General features: G+C 40.7%; 1 protein-coding gene across 3 annotated transcripts in view; it reads left to right on the top strand.

Moving 5' to 3' along the window:
* SNX25 (sorting nexin 25) overlaps positions 1-23,274 on the top strand; it is a 162,198-nt gene that overhangs the window by 29,852 nt on the left and 109,072 nt on the right. For all 3 annotated transcript variants that reach the window (XM_014521684.2, XM_025208024.1, XM_025208029.1), the window contains exons 3-5: positions 5,814-6,030; positions 20,653-20,825; positions 22,459-22,645. In XM_014521684.2, the coding sequence (XP_014377170.1) occupies positions 5,814-6,030; positions 20,653-20,825; positions 22,459-22,645 (577 nt within the window). The remainder of the gene's footprint in view (positions 1-5,813; positions 6,031-20,652; positions 20,826-22,458; positions 22,646-23,274) is intronic.

The following is a 23,274-nucleotide window of genomic DNA, read 5'->3' as shown; positions in this document are numbered from 1 at the left end:
CCCCCCCCACCCACAGCCCTTTCCACCCCCCCTGACCCTTCCAAAAATGGTCTCTGACTTGAAAAGGTTGGAGACCACTGTTCAAAGCTATGCCATGCAGCCCAGCATCAGGCTGCATATTGTGGCTTTAACAGGCCACATGTTAAAATTTAAAGCATGATACGAACCAAATACAAAAGTAGTCACAGAAAATTAGGGTTGGAAGAGACCTTAAGAGGTCATCTAGTCCAACTCTCTGCTCAAACAGGATCATCCCCACTATATCTCCCAGCCAAGGCTTTGTGTACCCAGGTCTTAAAAACCTCTAAGGATGGAGATTCCACAACTTCTCCAGGTAACCTGTTCCAGTGCTTTACTATCCTCCTAGTGAGAGAGTTTTTCCTAATATCTAATCTAAACTTCCCTTGCTGCAATTCAAGACCATTGCTCCTTGTTCTGTCATCTGCCACCACTGAGAGTGGTCTAGCTTCATCCTTTAATGTGAAACATCTTTGTGACTGGTTTGCCATTTTTATTGCATGATAAGTTGGTTGAATGTGTGACATGTTACAATTTATTGTGTGATTAACATGTATATTGCATGATAAATGTAACATTCTAGGGGCCTAAGTTATTTTGTTCCCTTCCTGTAGCTGCCTTGACCCTTTATTGGAAAGGATGGCATATACTAGGTCTATGCAATGCAATGGGATGGAATGTTTTTGCAACGCTACAATGGTAATATTCAGTAGTCACACTTGTATTTGACATTACCTTCACATCACAATGCCAAGCAGAGCAAAGGAACTCAAAAAGGAAAACATAATACTTTACTATGCCAAAAAGTCCTTGTATCCTTTGTATGCTCACCAAATGCCAGCTTGTGTCCTGTTCTGCCACTGACAACATAGTCACAATATACGAACCATCACCTTTGATTGCTTCCTTAAATCCTTAATACAGCTTGTTATAAACTGTAGAAACCAGGTAAGGGAAAATCACAAAACAAGCGGGTTAGCGTTTAGAATAAAACACTATGTGCAAAGTATGTAAATGAGAACAGCAGTTACAGTAACAATAAGGAAATACATTTCTTCAACAGGAAAATGTTGACTGTTCTTGTTTCTAAACATTTCTCTATCATATTTTCGTGAGCTGGAGGTTTAAAATTGAAAAGATTTTTCAATGTCATTGTGTACCATTGTTACTGATTAATTACTCTTTGCAATTAGATATTTGGGATTTGTAAACCTTCATATATTTCTCCAATATATTTCTTCAGATATTTGGGATTTTTAAAACTACATCAAGAGCTCCTAGCTAGAGTAAGAGTATGTGAACAATTATACATTTATAATGCCGTTTTGTATACAAAAATAATGTTGTATATCTGAGATTTCACATCCTATTGTGTTATCTTTGTCTTCATAACAGTAAATATGTCAATAAACTGTATGTGTGGCAAGAGAAGTTTACATCATCAAAAAGATGTAATGGGAAATTGTAGGACTTAGACTCAATATCCTTTTGTTTGCTTTCTTTCCCCATCTTCCCACTTGTTGTATTCCTTGCCTCCCAGCTTTAACTGCAGGAGTAGAGAGCATCCTCAGCCCAGTCTTCCTCAGTGAGATGGTTAGGGGGAATATAAAATTCTTCAGTTACGTGGACCTAGAGCTCAGATCTCCCACTTCCAGGGCAAGTATCTAATCATTAGTCCATTGTGCAAAAGGTGAGCACAGCCATGCCACAAGTCAGCTATTCACAAAAGCATGATAACTGAAGTATGTAAGTGGAGATGGGGATTTCAAGCTGTGAATTCCAGTATGATATAAGTGTGTAACTGAGCACTGCAGGGAGATATGCGAGTACCACCTAAGTTTGAGAGAAACAGAATAGCAGATATACTTCTTTCTTCTGGGCTTCCTATTGACTGGACTTGGGGGAAGGACAAGTGACAGGTGATTCCAGAAAAGTAGAAAAGATGTAGAGGAAGAGAGTTTAAAAAATGATGAATGAGAGGAAAAGCAACAAACAGAAAAATAGTTGAACTAAATAGAAAAAATACAAGTAAGGTTACATGTGTGACCAGAAGGAAAGAAACTTGAGCTAAGAAATCAGAGTTTTAGGAATTCTACAATCAAAAATGCAGTTGTACTTGTTCTATGCACATATATATACATATATACACATACATATATATGTGTGTGTTATATATAGAAGGGCTCAGCAGTGGTGAGGGAGAGGGGCTGCTTTTCCCCTGTGCTGAGTAGCAGCTTCTGCCCAGCTGCTGCCACTGCTCAACATGGGCAGGTGATTCTGGAGTAGGCGTGGTGCAGGCCAGGGTTAGAGCTATGCACACAGGTTTTGGCTTGTCTGGAGCTGGTCCGCTTTGCTGGTCAAAACTATGTGTGCGATTAATGTGATTTAAAAAAATTAACATGTTAACTTGTTTTTGCATTAATTGTGGAAATTAACCGTGATTAACTGACAGCCCTACTCTGTGTGTATAGGAAATTGTATGCAGATAATTATTGCATTATGTAGGGATCTCTCTTAGATCTGGCTCTCAGTGTGCATAACTCAAATTAGGGCATCACCTTGTCCAGGATTGAGCAAATCTCTTAATTTTGCACTGAGTGTTATTATGTTTTGCATCCACGTGACTTGTCAGAAGTTACATTTGTAAGAATCCTGTTCTTCAAGTAATATAGAGACCAGCAGTGCTGTATATTTGAATGTTGTGTCTAACTTCAAGAGTAGAGCAGCCTGTAATTGAAGGGTATGTTGTGCATTCCGGCAGCTGCAGAAGAAAAAACTAGAAATTTGAGGTTTTTTTAGAAAGAAGTTGGCTAAAAATATAATTATAGATTAAGTACCTATACAAGCTTCTTTTCAAAAGAGGAAAATACCGTAATGGGGTAAAAAGATGGTACTACATTTATTGTATAGTTTTATATAGTAAGGATAATTACCCATAATGCTTCACTACTAAGACTGTTGCTAAAAAATACCATGCATTGAACTATCATGTTCATTCATGGACAGAAAACATCTTTAAGATAATTTTAGTGTTCTGTAGGACAATAAGGAAGTTGGTACCTGTCAATTAGAGTCAAACTGCAACATCAGGCAACTGCTACATGTCCTTACAGAACAGATGAAGAGAGAAGATCTATGCCATAAAGAGCATAAATTTATTTCCTGTTTCTTCGCATCATAAAATTAAAACCAGAACAAAAAACCCCTCCTAAAAGGAGGATGGGGTAAAAGCTACAAGAGAATAGTTACATAGGCAAGTGATCATTCTTACGTGAGAAATGTGTACAAGAATCTACTCCAATTAGTTGTTCATTTTTAAGAAACTGTCCCAGGGTACTCCTAGAGGTACTGGCAGAACTCTTTACCACCATTATCAGAAAGTAGCCACCTTTTAAGATAATTTTTGGCAGTGCTTAGCTTGTTTGCTTAAAGTGATGCTTGTATTGTTCCTATTATGTTCTTTGTTGTATTTGGACTAGATATCAACTTAGACTGGTAGGTAAAATATCTGTCTTTATTTTTATCTAAAATAAAGAGATTTAAAGAGGGTTGATGGTTCAGGCATTGGGCCCTGGTACTCAGGTACTTGGAGGACAGGACAAGGAGCAATTGTCTCAAATTGCAACAGGGGATATTTAGGTTGGATATTAAGAAAAAACTTTCTCATGAGGGTAGTTAAGCATTGGAACAGGCCACCCAGAGTGGTTATGGAATTTCCATCTTTGGAAGTTAAGAGCAAGTTAGACTGATCTTTGTCTAGGATAGTTTGTCCAGGAACATCCCTGTCTTAGATGACTTGATGAGGTCCCTTCCAGTCCTATTTTTCTTATAATTCTACCATAGGCTTCCTGTCTGACCTTGGGGAAAATCACTTAATCTTTGTACCTCATTTCAATCTATGAAATGGAAATAATAACCTGAATCATTGAATATGGGGATAAATTCATTAATGTATGTAAAGTAGTCAGCTGCTAAAGAGATGAGCACTTTGGACAAATTTCTAAATTAGTTCTGGTCAAATTTTAGAATATTTATTCTGGAGGTACTTCTGGCATTTCTGAACTTATTCCTCAGGTTTCAAAAGGTGACTTTCATTCTGACACTTCTCCTGAAACTTTGGGCTAGTATACATGTGTAGGGAGGCTGCTCTGACATGCTGTAAATCCAGTATGTCGGAGCAGGTGATTAATCGAGTCTGCTGGAGTGTAGAAATTACCACGCTCCAGCAGCCTCCAGCATCACGTGTATCAGCATCCCTGTGCTGAAAAATGGCGGCAAGGCGCTTTGAGGTAAAGTTCGTTGAATGAGCTTTAGTTTAGAGTGCCTCGCCACCATTTTTTTTTTCAGCGTGGGGATGCTGATACGCATGATGCTCAAGCAATTTAATTAGTGAGCTGCACTAATTAAAAGTGGTTCCCCCCCCCCCCCCCAACTGCCTCCCGGAGCATGTGTATAAATGCCCTGTAATCCTAAAAGAGATCATTTTTGGAAAAAAATGAAATAACTTTGTTGAAGAGCTTCATTTCAACTTCACAATGTGTCTAAACAAAATGCTTTGATATCTTTTCATTGTTGAAAATTTGATGAAATTGACGGTTTCCTTTGCCAAAAAATTCAGATTCAACAATACAAAAGCTTAATATTTAAAAAAAAAGTATTTTTAAAGGTCTGGTAAAAAGTAAGCACTGCTTTGTTAGGCTGGCAGTAGATTTCTGTGTAGGTTTGTGATACTGTACTGCTCATTGTTTAATTCACTACTGAGAGGTACTCCAATGCTACAAGGTGTCTAGCATCTGTCAGTAGTACATAGTAGAAAGCAATTTGGTCATGTGACTGTTTCAAATGAATGAGATTATGCTGACAAAGTGGGTGTACTTCTCTAGGTCACTAACCTGAGGTCAGGCTGTAATAAATGACAGCTGCTAAAGAACCTGCATAGGTTTTCATACATGTTCCCTTTTCTCCTTATTAGTTCTCTGTCTCACTGTTACAGACTATCGTTTGTACACTTTGCTTGTACCTGTGAACAGAACTGCTATACTTACTTCCTAAGCTTCTGTTAGAGCAGTAATGATTCCTATAGCAGCATGTAACAGAAAATACAGATGACCAGCAGCTTAATGGTGAGACTACCTACAAAAAAAGTATCACAAAATACAAAGTCCAAGTGGTGAAAAACAGGGAATTTTCCCAAAACCTTCATTTTTAGAAATCTTAGGTATTGCTTGTAAGTATGGGTCAGAATTATAAATATGAAGTATCATAAGAAGTATATTTCATGAAAAGTATATATATCATGAGAAGTAAATTTGAAGTATCATGAAATTTATGGTGTCCCTGTAATTTAATAGAGCTTTCCTGTCTTTGATTGCAATGAATCTTAAATGTGCTTCAGGGTCACAGTCCTTCATGTAGGAGATGACAGTCCTGCCTTTACGTTCTTTGAAGTGTGTCTTTGAAACTAAGACTGTTTTGATTCAGATTTTAAGAGAAAGTTCTTCAGTTTGCAGCAGACTTGGAAAATTCTGAAAATGTGGTAGTTTCCTATTCTTTAAGATACAGGTATTTATACAAGGTTTCTACCTAACCAGCAACCTGACTGACCAAATCCACTTATGGGCTTTCCATGGTGACCTCTAGTAATCTCTCTTAGGATCAGATTTCTTTAACCTTGCCAACCTTGGTCTCATTGAAGAAAGAGAATTTAAAATACCAAGGAGAAAATGTGCAAGCTGTCACTGAGCTAATTGTGTTTTTGTTTTCTTGTTTGCTACATGTGTTTTTTCTCTTTCTAGTGTTTGACTACAGCTATAGAGATTACATCCTGTCCTGGTATGGGCAACTCAGCAAAGATGAAGGGCAGCTGTACCACTTGCTCTCTGAAGACTTCTGGGAAATTGCCAAACAGCTGCGACAGAGGCTGAGTCACATTGATGTAGTTAAAGTTGTCTGCAGTGATGTAGTGAAAGCTTTACTTGCGCACTTCTGTGACCTTAAAGCAGCCAATGCCAGGTAAAATAACCTCCCCAAACCTCTGTTTGAATAGAGCTTTCTGCTTGTCTCTTTCCCTTTGGATGGACTGTACTGATGCAGTAAAGAGCGTATGCTCCTGATAGCTACACAGTGAAGAGAGAAGTGGTGCGCACACACAGACCTTACTAGTATTTGTGAAATTCCTAGTGAACTCTTGGGTATGTGAATGGGGGATAATTTATTTTTTTCCAGAGCTTGGTTTCATGACTGTTTTATACTCATTCTTTACTTGCGTGCGTGCATGCATGGGAGCAATCTCTACAGGTGCAATGCGGTGGCAAGAGTAAAGGGAGCAGTATAGTAGGATTCAGGAAATGGGAATATGCAGCCAGGTTGTTTCTTTTCCAGAAAATGTAAAGTGTAAATACCATTACGTTCTTCTGTCTGGCATGAGGAACTCAAGTCCCATGGCTCCTCTGTCAAAAATCTCTCTTGCTATGATATGATGTTCTCCTGGCAAAGTAATATAGAACAGTTCCTGCTCTCCCCTCCCCCCTCACCTTTGCATTATCTGGCTTAATTCTAGGAGTCTCTTCTTTTATAGGGCTCTCTATATGGTGTCTGGGGACTAAAGAGGCCTGATTCTGTTCTGTAATACCATGATTATACTCAAACTGGTAATGGGAAATGGTCACTTGGTTACAATCTTTAGCTTGTTATATGGCTCTGGAATTTTTTAGCTTAGGTGCACAATTCAGGTTTTTCCTTGAAGATTAAGTACATTTTTTTTTTTGTCCACTTTAGAAAATTGGTTTCTAAAAAACTATAATTTTAAATTTTCAATTTATTTGTCATCATGAATGAGAATTTGTACCTTCAAGTTGTTTTGCCCGTGCTGATATCTACTAGTCTTTTATTCAGGTGCCTGTAAGGAAGAGACAACCTTTCCTGTTTCCATGATAGGTTGGCTTGTTACTTTCCTTAAGGAGGTAGACTTGGTATTTTCCTAGCAGTTGTCAGATGGGTTTTCTGCAATACATAACAGGTAAAACCACAAAGAGTTATTGATGGTTTCAATCCAGAAGGAAAAGATAAAGACTCAATGCCTCCTTTTTTAAATTGGACCTTAAGGAAAAGATAGTTGACATCTAGGTTTCTCTGTTGTGTGGGCCGGGAGCAACCCGAGCCCTTTTCCGTGCTGCACGCGGGCTGTGGCCAGCAGCCCGGGCACGCCGGGTTGGAGAGGGAAGGCCGTCGAGCTGGAATTAGGTACAAACGCGTAGTGGTAGTTTTAAAGATTGTTTACTTACACCGAGATGGCAGTGGTGCAGGCTGGAAAACTTAATTGAGTTGCAGTTACAGACAGACAACACAGACGGTCTCATGGAGGTTGCTAGGCTCCACGGTGCAGAGCTCCGGACGCTCTGGGTGAACAAGCCACCAAAACAGAAATCGTAGTTACGTCTTATAAAAGTCGCGCTCGAAGACGGGAAGAAGTGGGCAGCCTTGTCGGCTTGGGCGAAACCCTCTCAAGCTTCTTATACGGCTAACAGGCCAATCGTTAGCTGCCACGTGTGAATAATTTAACACTAGCCAATCACGGGGAACGAATTTGCATACTGGTGGCGGGAACTCTTTTGCACCGTGCATTCCTCTTGCAACATGAGCAATGCACCCTGCAAAAGAAGCTGCAGAAAAGGCGGGAAACTCGTCCCTGTACCGGGGTTTTCCTTTGCAACAGGAAACACTCCCTTGCAATGCTCTGCAACTTGGCGGGGATAATTCTGGTGCCGAAGCACACACACAATCATGCCTTTTGGGTCATGACATCTGTAAGGTGTCACTCTGCTTAAAGGTAAGTGTGTCAAGTGGGAGCACCATGGTTGTACTAGAGACTATAGCTAAGTGTGTTAGAGGCCAGACATTTCTAACAATGTTGAGAAGTAATTACAATGCAAGTACTGTATTTTCTTGCATACTACCTGCACCTTTCCCTCTAAAATCAGCTGGTAAAAATTGGGGTGAGCATTATATGCAAGAAAAACGGATCCCCACAGGCTTGGAAATTTGGTGGCAGGGAAGTGGTGGTAGAGTTAATTACCTCTGCATTCTCTTGTTGCAGAATTTTTGGACCTAAGGGGGTCCCTCCAGCTGGATGACATGGCCTCATGCACTGGATTAGGCCAGTGTGTGGGGTTGGTCTGTGGCTAAACCTGATGGGTGGCCCCAGAACTGGCACACTGCATTGGTCCATAGGTCCCACTCAGCATGCAGGGCTGGCAGCAGCCTCAGGAGCATGCTTGGCTTCCCTAGCTGCTGCTGCTACTTAGTTACCACAAAGGAAGATTTGTGTTTTGTTTTTTTCCTCCTGATTTAGGCTACCCTTCAAAAACAAGGTATATACTATATACAGGGGCATGCTGGATGCAAGGAAATGCAGTATTCTGTAACAGAGATGTAGGGCTATTCGAGTCTCTACTGCAGGCCTAGCATAAGAGACCAATGGGAGTAAGGGAGGGTTTGAATGGCTAAGAGATGACGTGGAGTGAACTGGATGCCACAACACTGAACCTCATGCTGAACAGATTAGCGTATTTGGTTTTTTAGATGCAAGAATCTTTCCTCTACCAGACTTCCTTGTTGGCAGATAACACAAGGAGACACAGGTGAGTAGGTAACCTCTTCTTCAGAAATGGAACAAGATGCATTTAAAATACTTGCCAGGTATTCACTGAAAAAATATTTGTTGTCTTCCTGAAGTATCATTGCACACTTTAATTGAAAACATTTGGTCATTTGAAGGTGGATGAAATAGTCCAAATTATAATTTCCTTTCTTTTGATGCCATTTATTACTGATTCTTGCTTAGCAGGCTTATTACTTTTTTTACAATTGGGTCCATTTCAACCAAATCTTTGTATTAGGCAACGGCACATATTATCATGATATTTATTGAGCATAGTGAAAATCTTTTGTATGTTTTTCTGATTCATTTTTGTGTTGAAATGTTAAATGCACCTTGATAGCTCCTATGGAGGCAAGAAGACATTAATATAAACATGAACTGCACATACTAGGAATCCCTTTGTGCAGTGATAATCCCACCTCTTAATTTACAGAGAGAACAAATTTAAATGCTGATATTGAAAAAAATTTATACAGGACATGTTTGCTCCTGCTACAGCTAAGATTGTGATTCTGAGACCCCTTTTTGGTGTAAAAGCTTTTCTTTGTTTTGTGTAGCTTGAATTGTTTAATCCTTTAGTGATGGCTGTAATGTACACCATTGGGTTCCAGTGTGAGACCCTTGGGTATCTGGATTATATCATTTCTATGTCTGAAGCTGGGGCACTGTGAAAAACTTTCATTCACTTATATGCAGGGATCCTCGTTTTCTCTGATTAAAATGAAATGCCACTAATACAATACATAAATTATATATATATATAGTGGTGTTTCATTTTGATGATGGAAAAACATGGACTTTAGGTTACTTTTTTTTTTTTTAACCTGAAAATTCGGGATATTTATTAATCATGGAAAAATGTGGATTTTGGGTTACTCTTTTTAACCTGAAAATTGAGGATATTCTTTTATCAGAGAAAACCAGGATCTCTGCTTATATGTCATTGTGATTTTAAAAAGGAAATGGAATACAGGATCCAACTGTGTTAAATGTGCTCTAGCATTTGAACTGAGATTTTGCTAATAGTTTGATTCTGTCTAAATTTCACAAATTACAGTAAATTTAGATTTGAGCTTGGATATTTGTCATGATATTTAAACCAACTCATTTGAGCCAGTGAAATGTTTAAATAAACCATAAATAAAGCTAACACTTTTTCGTGTTTTGATTCCCACACAAGTGCTGTAGTTTTCATGTCTCAATTTTTATGCAGTGTGACAACAAAAGGAGTTTAATTGGTCAAGTATGGCAAGTATTTTAAATGCAATTTTAAATGCATCGTGTTCCATTTTTGAGAAGAGGTTATCTACTCATCTGTGTCTCCTTGTTATGTGCTGACAAAGAAGTCCAGTAGAGGAGAGAGATTCTTGCCTCCAAAAAACCAAATACGCTAATCTGTTCAATGTGAGGTTCAGTATTTTAGCATCCAGTTCATTCCAGGTCATCTCTTAGCCATTTAAACCCTCCCTCACTCCCATTGTTCTCTTATGCTAGGCCTTTAACTCGGGGGTATCAAATGCATCTGGCTTTGTGGGCTGGGTGAAGATCTTTGGGCCAGTCTGTGGATCAGATTGGGTTATGCTAGAGCCAGTGTGCAAGAGTGGTCTGTCAGGGTGACATGTGCAGCATGTGCTGGCCCTACTCTGGGGCTTGCACTGTCAGCACCATGGGTGTGTGCTAGGTGTGATGCAGGGGTTGGGGTCTGTGCTGCATGCAGCTCCCTGCTGGATTAGCCTCTCACACTGGCTTTGGGTGGGGCCCAGGTCACCTGTGCATGCCAGAACCATCATGCAAAGCTGGTCCAGCATGCAGTGCATACCTATTCCAGCACCCTGTGCTGTGGGCAGTGCCTACAGCATCACGTTCAGCTTGTGCCACAGTGCAAGCCCTGGAGCAGGGCTGGTGTGTGCTTCATGTGACCCATGGGCTGGACCCAACAATACGGGTGCTATATGTGGCATGGGGCCAGTCTGCTACTCCTTGATGAACTGAGGGCTGGGGAATTGTTTTAGCCATGTGTAGAGCCTTCTGAAATGCCAAGTAACTGCTATAGGGGTGAAAAAGAGCAAGAGATCTTTTTTTTTCCCTCAGAAATTGTCCACTGAGTGACAAAGGTCCAACTGAAGCTGAAAAGCTTTCTGTCCCTATATAGCTAAATACTTTGTAATGCTGCAGAAATGTTTACAGGGGAAATTATTTGGCTGCTAATGTAATTTCTCGGCATAAATGAGATTACATACTTTGACCAGAGACATTTTTATTTACATTCACCTAGTCAATTGACTTCCACACTTGAGGTCAGGAAAATATCTTGCCTCAGACTTTTATTAGTAGAGGCCATAATGATTTTTATTTTTTCTTCTTTTGTGTACTGAGTAGAAAGTGTCTATTACAGAATAAAACAGGCATCCCACATTCTGGATTCCCTGTAATTTTAGGGGTGGCGTAATTGGTGAACCTCAGTTTTTTTTTTCTTCAGTTTTATTTATTTGTTTTCATTTGTTTAATGTCTCATCCAGATGGTTTACCTAAGCTCATGTGTGTAAGACAGAAATGTTGAATCCTAATCGCAATATTTTATGATCTAGGATGGATTGTGAGCTGAGAAGGGTGGTAGTTAAATTGCTTGAAACTTTCCTAAAGGAATCTGGTATAAGTACCATCTGTTGTGGAAGCATGCTCTCTAGTGTGGTCAGAATTATATAATTTCTGGAATTCACTCTCTGTTTCATAATGCAAAATAGTTGTTTTTTCCTGGAGGCAAAAAACAACAATACCTTTAGATGAAACTGTGAAGTCTTACTTTAAAGGACATGGCAAAGTAAGGCTGGATGTGAGGGGGCTTATTTCACCCTTGAAAGTACATAAGAGCATGCAGTTATTTCACACTATAGTTTACTGCACTCTAACTTCCCTTTCGAAAAGCCCAGAGTTACCATGGTATAGCAACTGGCACCCCTCACCTGTTCTTCAGCCTAATAAGAATGATGCCTTTTGAACATCTGTGAGGAAGGGTGCTAAAAGTATAACAGGAGGGAGTTTGTGTTGCAGACTTTGAGTAAACAAGGGATTTACTCTTTCATCATTTCTAATTTACAGTTGGGGGTATTGTGATTAAGAATGTAAATTCTAACATATATATATTTTAAGGAATATATAGTGTGATGGGCTGCTGTTTGGCCAAGTTGATTGTTCGTAACTCCTGATATGATGATCAGTGAGGTAGGCCTTTGACATTTGATTGACATCATTAGTTATCACTTAGTGAAATTGATCCCTTAGGACTGATTTCAGTCCCTACTCGGGACTCGTGTTGAAGGTTGTTTTAGGGCAGTCTCTAGTTATTAACAAATTTAAAGAAGAGTGTGTTTTATGAACACAGGTATATTCTTCCTTTCTCTTTCTGGGAACAACCGACCTAAGAACCGAAACAAGTTTTCATTACAAAGGTTACTAGTACCTTTTTCTCCCAGCAGCAATATAAAGCTTGTTTTTCGCCTGTCTGGGGGCAGTGTTCTTCTTGGCCCCTTGGGGTAGAGTCAACTGTATTTGTGTGTGTGTAACCATATTTAATAAATATACACATTATACTTTCTGTACTTAATGCAGAGCATAAGGTAGCATTTCAAACGAAATAAACATGTTATTACCGTGAAGCTAGACAGAGCAGAGTGGCACAAAGAGAATTTGAGTTCCTGAGAGCTAAAATTGATGATGGCCTACAGTGTACACACAACCAGCCGCAAGGTAGGCTAGACTAAAACTCCCAATTCTACAATTCTGTTTGCCTTTCACAACTTGGGAAAGATGATGAAGCTTGTTACACCAACCCTTTGGAAGCTAACAGTGAGAGGATTGGTGCGAATCTGAGAGGGTTGTAATGAGAGTTGATACTTAGGATGAGAATGAAGAAATGATAACAAGATGGGGTATGAGCCTATTAAAGTACTTCTGGGCTAGTGCAAGCACTGAATATTTAATAAACTTGCAAGAAGAGTTCATTAAGTCCTAATGTTCTGTTATTTAGAAAAAAAACAGTGCATTAATCAGGATCAGGCCTCATGCTTAGACCTGTATAAGCAGAGTTTGTAATCTAATCCATACCTTCTTTGAGTCTGTTATCAAGTCCTACATAGAGTTTTTTCTCTTGCAAGACCCATGCACAGACAAATAACTGGGAAACACATTTCTAATGACCATATTTTAGAATGATTGGAGTATTGAGATGATGGCTTCTATGTAAAGTGACAACATAGTTGCTATAAAAATGTTTGGGTTGGCTTGCTTCAATCAGCATGGTTGTTTGTTTGTTTTTTAATTATTTAAGAGCAGGGAGCTTGCTTTTCTGTCTTGTGTTATGGTGCTTGTATACAATTCTATATCCACTTCTTTTATTTTTTTCAAAGTTTCACAAAGATCAAGCAGTCTTAATTCTGTTGCAATGTCAAGGAGTATTAAGATCTGAGGGTGATGCAGGTAAAGAGATGCAGGCTGTATGTTATCCCGTGGTACTTGCTGGTGCTTCTTTGTTTTAACAGTGTTGAGCAAAGAATGTGCTGTAGAAATCTTTTGAGGATTTGTTGCATGCACACTTCAACTCACCAATGCATTATTAAGATAATTAAAAGCTAATTGTAACGTTGTGGGGCTTTATTGGCAAACTAATCAAAGATCAAAAGGAACGATTTTCCAGAATTCTGAGAAGGCTGTGCTTTTTTTTTCCTGTGGACTTTTTTTTTTTTTTTTTTTTTTTTAAGCTTCTTCCATATTCCAAACAAACAGGTGAACTTGTATGACACTTGAGAGCCTTCTGTGAAGGCCATACATCTCAAAGTTTCATAGTAGCTAGGGTCAGGAGGGACCTGAACAGATCATCTAGCCTGACCCCCTGCTACAGGCAGGAATGAATGCTGGGTTCACAAGACCCCAGACAGGTAATCATCCAACCTACTCTTGAATTTGCCCAATGTAGGGGCGAGAACCACTTCCCTGGGAAGTTGGTTCCAGATTTTGGCCACCCTAACTGTAAAATATTGCCTTCTGATCTCTAACCTAAACCTATTCTCCATCAGCTTATGACCATTGTTCCTTGGCACCCCAGGTAGTGCTGGGGAGAAAAGGGCTCTACCTATTTGCTATTGATTTCCCCTGATGAGCTTGTAGGCAGCCACCAGGTCCCCCCTCAGCCTCCTCTTGCTGAGACTGAACAGGTTCAGGTCCTTCAGTCTCTCTTCATAGGGCCTGTCCTGCTGCCCTCTCACCAAGTGGGTGGCCCTTCTCTGAACCCTTTCCAGGCTGGCCGCATCCCTTTTGAAGTGCAGCACCCAGTACTGGATGCAGTACTCCAACTGCGGCCTGACCAAAGTCACATAGAGGGGGAGGATCACCTCTCTGGACCGACTTGAGATGCACCTTTGGATGCATGACAAGGTATGGCTGGCCTTGCTGGCTGTGGTCTGGCATTGGCGGCTCATGTTCATCTTGGAGTTAATAATGCCTCCAAGATCCCTTTCTGCCTCTGTGCTTTCAAGAGGGGACCCCCCCAGCCTGTATGTATGCTGTGGATTCCTTCTCCCAAGGTGCAGCACCCTGCATTTGTCTATCTGAACCATGACTGTTTCTTGGTCAGCCCAGATGTGAGAGATGAAATTCTAAGTTTACACTTATGACCAGTAGTATTGCTGACTTCAAACATTCAAAAAATTCCTGAATTTGACCATACCAAAATAATATTTTGGGTTCTTTGTATTGATATCTTTTTGTTTTAGGCTTCTGGGTTCATGTTTCTAATTTCCCCAATGTCTCAGAGGAAGAGTGTGTGTGTGCTTGGGGGGGTGAACAGAAGAATATAAAAAAATTGTTAAAAGCATACTTCACATAATCAAATTACAGCAGAAGATAGGGCTTGGGGGAAAAAAAGCACCAAATATTGTGACACTTGACAATATGTGTCAAATAATACATTGTGTATGTGTCCTCAGATTACTAAGAGTGAGGATCCTGGCTAACAAAGGTCTGTATTGTATGTGTTTGACTTTCAACGGTGAAAGGGTTTGCTTTGATATTTTGCAAATTATTTACCGCTTCTTAACTTTTTCAGGGTTATATTTACTAATTTTGCACTATTTTTTTGATAGCCAGAGGAAAGTAACTTGCTTTCCTTAATGGTTACACTGCAAGTTTGCCTGTATAATGTTTACAATTCCATGCCTGTTTGAAGAACTTAAAGTGGAAATTTCTGAAACTAAACTTCTGCAAGATTAATGTTGGCTTTGTAGCTTAAAAGGAAGTGAAAGTAATAACCTGTGATGCTGTGTAAAGTACAGATGTTATGTGCTAGCTGTATTAAATTAGTTATGTCTACTGCATCTTGTTATGTCAGTATATGTCAGAACCACCGAAATCTTGATTGTTGACAAGGACACGCTTGAGTTAAGATGCCATTTGTCATTGTTTCTCTGTGATGTTTGAAGCAGATAAAACAAAGCTTTGAATTTAGACGCTTGGAAGCTACCTATCTTGGGAATCACTTGCTACAGTTTGAGATTTATATTTTAGTTCATTGAACAGGTGAGCTCAGAATGTTATGGGTAATTCGCTGAGTTGTGAAAACACTATATGAATACTAGTGTGTAGCCTTGGTTAAAACATTTCAAAGAAAATCCAGTTGCACAGTCAAAACAATAGATGTTAGGGAACATATAAGTGGAAACTGAGTGGAAGGAACAGCTAATACTTGAGCACCAAGCTGGGTTGCTTAAAAGGGTTTGTGGGAAGTAGCATATCTTTACAAGTTGATTTTGGATATATGTCATGGCACTCTGATTCTTTGTATATGTGTTGCAGGTAAGTTTCCTATTTCTTGTCACAACAAAATGAACAGTACCTTCCTTTAGCTTTTACCAGATTTGTTACAAATAGAGAAATGTGACCATTTAACTGGTTTATCTGTAATGTCTTAAATAGAGGTGTACCAATACATTGGTCCCATATCGGATCGGCACCGATATAAGGCAAATTTACTGTGTTGGCAATGAGCTTTTTTTTTTGGCTGGTGTGCCAGTGTGGCTGATAAATGCACTGTGCATGCACGCAGCTGTAGCACAGCTCATGGGTGGCCAGGAGTGCAGCTCAGCAGCGCGGAGAGCGGCCAGGTCTGGCTGGTAAGTTTTTTTTTGTGAGGGAAGAGGCATGGGGAGGGCAGATCGAGGCCCCTGTAGTAGGGGAGGGAGACCCAGCTGCTCCCCACGCTGCCCGGGTGCATATTGGCAATCAGATCGGTATTGGCCGATATGGCTCATTAATAATTGGCCTTTGGTATCGGTCCAAAAAATCTCTGTCAGTGCACCCCTGGTCTTAAAAACCCATTTAATCAGAACTTCTTCATGCCTTCTCCATATTCTTTCTCACAACTTTTATAAAGGAGCTTCAGAGAAAAAAACCCCCTCAAATGATGCTTTGGGGTCAAGCATTGTCATTTAGTGATGAGAGCTCTAACTGATTTTGGATGACATGAGATGTTTGCTAGACACGCCTTACTCAGATATGCTATGTATTTGTCTAGAAGCTAGTGACTAGATAGTGAATGGAGGCTGGAAGAAACAAAAACTTCAGTTAATTTCCTTGTCTCAAGAGATGTTCTTCAGTACATTCTATGGATATCATGTAAATTATGTGCTGGAGCTGTTCAAAAGAAAAAAAGTACATATACTTGTCACTTTGAAGAAGCACTGTATCAGACAAGGGGGCAGAGATTGTCAGCCGTTCTATTGGTAAGCAGATAATAAAGATTCCTGCTCTGCCAGCAGGAGTTTGGAGGAAGATGGAGTCCAGAAACAACAGGTATAGACAAAAGTACCCTTTAGCTGCTTTGAAGATTGGAAGGAAGCCACAGCTCAGGAGCATGTGGTAGCTATTATGACCTAACTTTTACGTTGGCATGATCCCATAGGCCCCTGCTACGTTACATATATTACACAATTAACTGGTAAATTGCACAGTAAATTTAGACCAGCCACACGCACAAAATAATTATCACATGATAAAAATGACTATCCAGCTATAAAAAGAGCCAACCAGCTATAGAGTTAGTGCTTGAAAAATGTGTAACAACTCTTTAGCTGATTTCTATCCAGCTTTAATGTGAACATGTAGCAGGGCTCATAGGGATTAACTATCACTAACTTGGACCCTAATTTTGACTCTGGATGAATCCCAAATTAAAGTTGGAGTGGTTTTGCTACACTTGTATTGCTGCAGGATCACGCCGATGTAACAGTTCAATCACAATAGCTTGTATCTATGTTTTGATAGTAATACAGTTGTTGCATGTGCATACAGTTAATTGCTACCTATGTCTGTTTTATTTATTTTGCAGCTGATTCTTTCTTTCTTTTCCCTTTCTGTTGTCAAGTACCACTTGATGTGTCTGGCTCAGTACTGTGGAAAACTACTTTCTCTGTGGGAAAGTTGGCACTGATGTACACAGATGCTTGTGTAGAACTTATCCAGGCTCAAATCCACTGAAGGTTTTTTCCCCTTAGACTTCTGTAAAGAGACTGGGGAACAGAGGGCGCATCTACACATGCTCTTAATTTGAAGTAGCCTTACTGTGCAGTAAAAATACCGTGTAGTAAGCCTACCAGTGAGCATGTCTACATGTGTTCCCTCTTGGGAGCAGATTTCCTCCCACCCTGGTCTGGCCCCCTGCGGGGATGGCAGGGAGCACAGGGTCAGGAGAGCTCTGCTGGCTGCAGCAACAGCTGTCTCCTGGCTGAGCCTGTACACATTGGGAGAGGTCCTGAAGTGCACAGGCTAGGACTACTGCTGCTGTAGAGCTCTCCCACAAGCCCTGTGCCTAGCGGGGCTTCCCTGCACCACCCCGGCTGGCCAGAATCTGCCCCAGAACAGGACAGTTCCTGGCCAGCCCTGGGCTAAGTGGGGAAGTCTGCACATGCAGCCTGGAGCTGACTGAGACCTGCCCTGAAATGAGAGAGTGCCCAGCCAGCTCCTTCCCCACACCTCCTGGGGCTGGCCAGGAACTGTCCTGTTGTGGTGCAGATCCCAACCAGTTCTGGGCTGGGCAGGGAACTCCTTTTCGTGCAGGGAATTCCTGGCCCCAGATATGCGACTAGAGCGGGGCTGGGACATTGCTTTCTGCCCTCTGGCAGTTCTCTGCTTCTGGGGCTGGCTCCAGGCTGGGACAGTCCCCCTGCCCTGGCAGCAGGCAGCTCCTGGCCCTGACTGATATCGGAGTGAGGGCTGGGACATTGATTCCTGCTTCTGGGAGCTGCCGGTTGCTGGGTTGGGCTCCGATTGCAGACCCCGACTGGGACAATGCCCTTTGCCCTGCCAGCAGGCAGCTTCTGGCTCTGGATCTGCAATTGGAGCAGGGGCTGGGGCATTGCTGCTTCCAGGAGGTACCTGCTGCTGGAGCGGGCTCTGATCTCTGTCCCGACCTGGGCTCTGTGTCCCCACCAGCCTGGCAGTAGGCAGCTTCTGGGCCTGACTCTGTAGTCACAAAGCAAAGCATCAGAAAGTGGTGTCTGGCTCTCTCTATTCTGACTAGAGTGGCTGGCTCTGAGGGAATCTGCAAGCTCACAGACTACTTGGATAGTTTCAGATAGCTGCTCACCCACTACACTGCCTCTGTCCCATCACATGCACCCCATGCTACTACTTGCAGTGGAACAGCTTAGTTCCCAGTGAGAAAGTGGAATGGGGAGAATGTCTACCATGGAACTGTCCTATGGGAATGCATAGAAAACAACACTTGCAAGGATATATATTTTTTGCAATTCTCTCATTCTTCCCCCATTTTTTTTCTTTGCGTGTCCCCTTCCCCACACTTTGACACAATTTCCTTGGTGTCTCACTTATACATTTCCTCTGTGAAAACCCTTTTCCAGCTATGGCTGGTTTCCTTGGCGATTTCTGACAGTCGCTCCTAACCATGGCAACAAAAGATTTGTCTGCAAGACAGAACCACTGATGCTTTTGCTATTTTGGCAGAGCTTTCCAGTGGAGATGTGGTTTATGTTAGCCAAAAGGGCTTCTCTCTTCCAGTTGTCATTTTGCTATCTCCATAAATTACATTTAGTCTGACAGAAACCATTGATGGATTGGCTAGGATCTGTAGATGTAACCTGATGTAGATTAGATCAAAGGGTAAATGCTTAAAGCCCTGATCATCCAGGCATATGGGATCGGCTTTCTTTTCTGTTTTGTTCCTTCAGGGTGCCTGTCCTCACAGCCATAATAGCAGTAGGCTCTGAATGGGTACCCTTTCCCCAACGGATGTACGTGTGATTTGATTGAAATCTTGACCCCTACTGGGGTTTCTTTAAGTTGGAGCATAAGCAAGTTACCGAATGTATGGGTGGGGCTTTTTTGTTCATCAGCTACTCTGTGGTAACTGTCTGTGCATACACTTTAGCTCTGTTATGAATGAAGGCAGATAAATGAAGGACTGTAGTGAAAAAAGAGCAAGCTGTTGCATGTAAATATTAATTTACTATATACATGGGCAGTTACGTAGGAACAAAAGCACTATACAAAGTTCCATCTTTCTTTAGCTCACAATAATTGGTTGATTTGAAGAATCAGGTTTTTTACTGAACTGCTGGAGTATGTATGTCATGCTTCTTACTGTTCTAAGGTACGTAACATCTAATTATCCATGACTGGAGAGAAGTGCAGCAAGGTCAGAAGGGTTCATCACCTCATCATAAATTATTTTCAACAGGCAATTGATTACTGAATTTCTTAATTATTGTATCAACCTAAAACAGTGCATTCTGCAGTTGAGATTCAGTAATTACTATTCTCTGCAGTAATGATCTTTTAGTGTTGTTTGTGTAGCTATTACTTAGACGCAAGTTTTAATCTACAGAAGATTGTTCCCCACCAAACAGAGCATTTAGTGTATTCTTTCTGTCCAGGAGACCCCTATGTGTGATGGGGAGAGGAGTGGGAAATAATGTTTTTATTTAGGAACATAGGTAATGCCGTTCTTCATCAAAGCCGTGGTCTAATCTACTCTTGCGTCCCTAAAAGAAGCTAAAATCAGATGCTTTGAAGGAAGGTCTAAGAAGTCCTGTAGTGGACAGTTATGGAGTAACATGTCCATAGGGAAAAAGTCTTGCCAGCTCTCATCAGTGTTGGTTGCATAAGGGTTTACACTTCATTGCTTATATAATGTTTAATTAGTTTGTATATGTTTACTGTACTTTGGTTTCAGTGGGGAACCACCATTGCCAGAGTGATTAATAGAATCTTACTCTGGACTTGTGCTGAAGACTGCCTCCAGCTGATTGAGCTGTAAAAAGGTACCTGGTTATTCAAGCTGAAGATCAAAGGTGACTGGATGCAATGCTAGGCACCTCACTTTGGTCACAGAAACTGGCATGACTTAACCACCCTAGCCTGGTGGGCCTTTGACTTTTATTTCTGGTTTAATGATATCTGAGGACACCAAATAGCTATGTACTACATACAAATCTTTTTGTCTGTTTTCAACCTACCTTTTGTTCTTTGTTTTTATGAGAGGGATAAAAATGGATTCATATTTACCTATTCATGTCTTGTCATTTGTTTGAATAAATTAAGTTTCATTGTGTGTCAAAGTAAGAGTTATGTCAGGGATTCCTATATTTGATCTTTACCCTTGAGGGCTTGCTCTGATATTTGACAGCTTATTCTATATGGATATGGATTTAAAAATAATATTTCTAGCTTTGTAGGTATAGAGGATAGGATAGGATAGTGGATTGAAATGGGGAAAATGTCTTCTTGACTTCACATAATTAAAAAAAAATATTTAGTTTCTATTTAATTTTTTTTCTTTGAAGACTGTATCTGATGATGGATTTCTCATATATTTGCTCTTTTAATAATGATAACTAAAACCAGTACTATGAAGAGAACTAAAATACTGCTGGGTTTTTTTTCTTTCTTTTTTCTCCTTTTGTTTCTAGGCAGGAAGAGCAGCCAAGACCTTTTTTATTGCACCCATGCCTGAGGAACTCTGATGAAGAAGTAAGATTCCTGCAAAAATGTTCTCAAATTCTGGTGTGTTGTCTCCTACCCTCAAAGGATGCCCAGTCTCTCAGCTTGCGCATAGTCCTTGCAGAAATACTTGCAACAAAAGGTAGATTATGGATCAGAGATGATTAAAGACTTGCATATATACAACACTAATAATTTTCAAACCCTCTAATATATCTGCATTGATGTTATACTTTAAGCTCTAAATTTTAAATTTCTATCACGGCCTGCTTGCACAGAGACTGGTATAGACAGGGTGTGGATAGATGTAATCGTTACCATATTTGCTTGCATACCATGTGGATCTTCTTCCCTCCCCGCTTTGCCGCCACCCCCACCCCACCTCACCTCCCAAATTGGCCTCTAAAATTGCGGTGCATGTCTTAAGTAGGAAGGCTGGCTTTTTCTTGCCAGAATAGAAGCATGCAGGAGTGTGAAGCAGGAAGACACTGTGCTTCAGGCTGGCGGCTACCTTGGAGCAGAGCGTCTTCATGAAAAAACCAGCTCTAGTCCACGAGTCTGGAAAAATCTGTTTTTCTATGTTCTGCCTTCCAAAAACAAGGATGTGCATCTTATTTGAGGGCATATGATATGTAAGAAAATATGGTATATTTTTGGGATTACATTATTATCAGTAGAAGGTGTTCCAATATAAATGTCAATTCTGTTTTTTTTTTAAAGCAGCATAAGTGGAGTGAAAGTCCTTTAACTTTAATCCTTCATTCAGCTGATGAGTGTGCTCCCCAGGGGCTAGTTCCCCTCTCCCTTTAAAAGGGTTTAACATTACATTGGTTTAAGGACTTAGTGTTTCATGAACATGTTTGGGAAACTTCTGTTCATATCATTAGAAAATTAAGGATGTGATTCTGTAAGGCAGTGAGCACTCTCTGTGCTTAACGAAAACTACTTCATTTAACTCTGAGCACATAAAATTAATGGGACCAGTCACCTGCCCAGAATTAAGCATGAGCATAAGCAGTCTAGCTCTGTTGCAGGAGAGCTTCTTAGCAGATGGCATCTGGTTTGCCTTTCCATCCTTTCATTATAGCATAAGTGAAATTGAGTCTTTAGCATTTTATAATCAAGTGACTTGGTTTTCCCTGGTATTGTGTGTTGTACAGACATGCCAAATACTGATCAAAAGATGTGGATGTGATTGAATGATGGTAGGAAGTCAAATATTAAGTAGCAGATTGTGATTTATTCTTTTGAATTTGTTTTATTGCAGGTTTCCTACTTTGCTTGTTCATCTTATCTAATTAGAAGTAGTGTTTCATGATGAAACCACTAATTACTGTATACTTTAATTTGGAACTGGGGACAAAATTTTGAGATTAGACTTAAATAATCCTTATGCATTACAGAATGTCTTTAATTAGCAGTTCTTCATTTTCCAAGACCCCATAGTATAACAGAGTCTGAGAGAAATAACTCAGAAACAAACTTGTGAAAGGATGCAGTTTGGGTTCATCGTCTTTTAATTTGTATGAGCCTGTGGAAAAAAAATGGGAATCTTGGTGACAGTTTACAGTAACAGTAATGAACATATCAAGTGTATGACAAAGGTAAATTTTAGTCTGTGTAATTTGGGAGTATAATTACCTGGAATTGTATTGATCTGCATGGTTTTAATATGTATAAAAATGTGGCACTGCTTTGTACTTTGAGTTTACAGATGACAATTCACTCTGTTGCATAAAGATTGTTTTTTTGTTTTCAAATCTTTCCTTTCCCAGTACTGAAGCCTGTGGTAGAATTGCTGAGTGATCCAGACTACATCAACCAAATGCTGCTCAGCCAGATGGAGTACAGAGAACAGGTGAATGAGCATCACAAGAAAGACTACACATATGCTCCTTCCTATGAGGAATTCATCAAACTTATCAACAGCAACGCTGACATTGAATTCCTGAAACAGCTAAGGTATCAGATGTTTGATTATAGCATGGTCATATATATATATATATATATATACAGGCATCTCCTGCTAGTCCATTATTGAGACCTAAGTAAAGTACAGTTTTATTTATTTTTCTCTGTGAAGCAGCTGCAGTAGTATGCAGATTCCTCCTTCAAGCCCCTGCTCCCAGTCTGCTTCCCCCACCCTCCCTATTGTTCCTTGTTGGCTGGGAGCAGGCACTAGAAGGAGGAACATGTGTGGCACTGTCCCCAGTCAAGCCTGGCTCCTGTACAGCCTTGCCCTGCAGTGCGGGAAAGGAGTGGGTCAGGGGTGGGTCTGGGCATCCCCCTATGCCTGGGACAGGGACAACAGCATGCAGGTTCCTTCTTCTAGTGCCTGCTCCCAGGGACATCTGTGGGGAGGGGCAGATGGGGAGCAGGCACTGGAAGGTGGAAGCTGCACACTGCTACTGCTGTCCTCTGCCAAGCTTGGTCCCCCTCCCTCCATACAAACATACACACGCACGGCTGCATCCTTTGGCTGGACCAGGCCAGGACCAGCTTAGGGTCTTTCTCTTCCCTCATCAGCCAGGGACACTGGTGGCAGCAGCAGAAGGGGGGGTGCATCTGTACCACTGTACCCCTCCCCCCAT

The sequence above is a fragment of the Alligator sinensis genome, unplaced genomic scaffold (genome assembly GCF_000455745.1).
Source record: "Alligator sinensis unplaced genomic scaffold, ASM45574v1 scaffold528_1, whole genome shotgun sequence".
NCBI classification, from domain to species: domain Eukaryota; kingdom Metazoa; phylum Chordata; order Crocodylia; family Alligatoridae; genus Alligator; species Alligator sinensis.
This window is presented reverse-complemented; position numbering and strand designations above follow the sequence as displayed.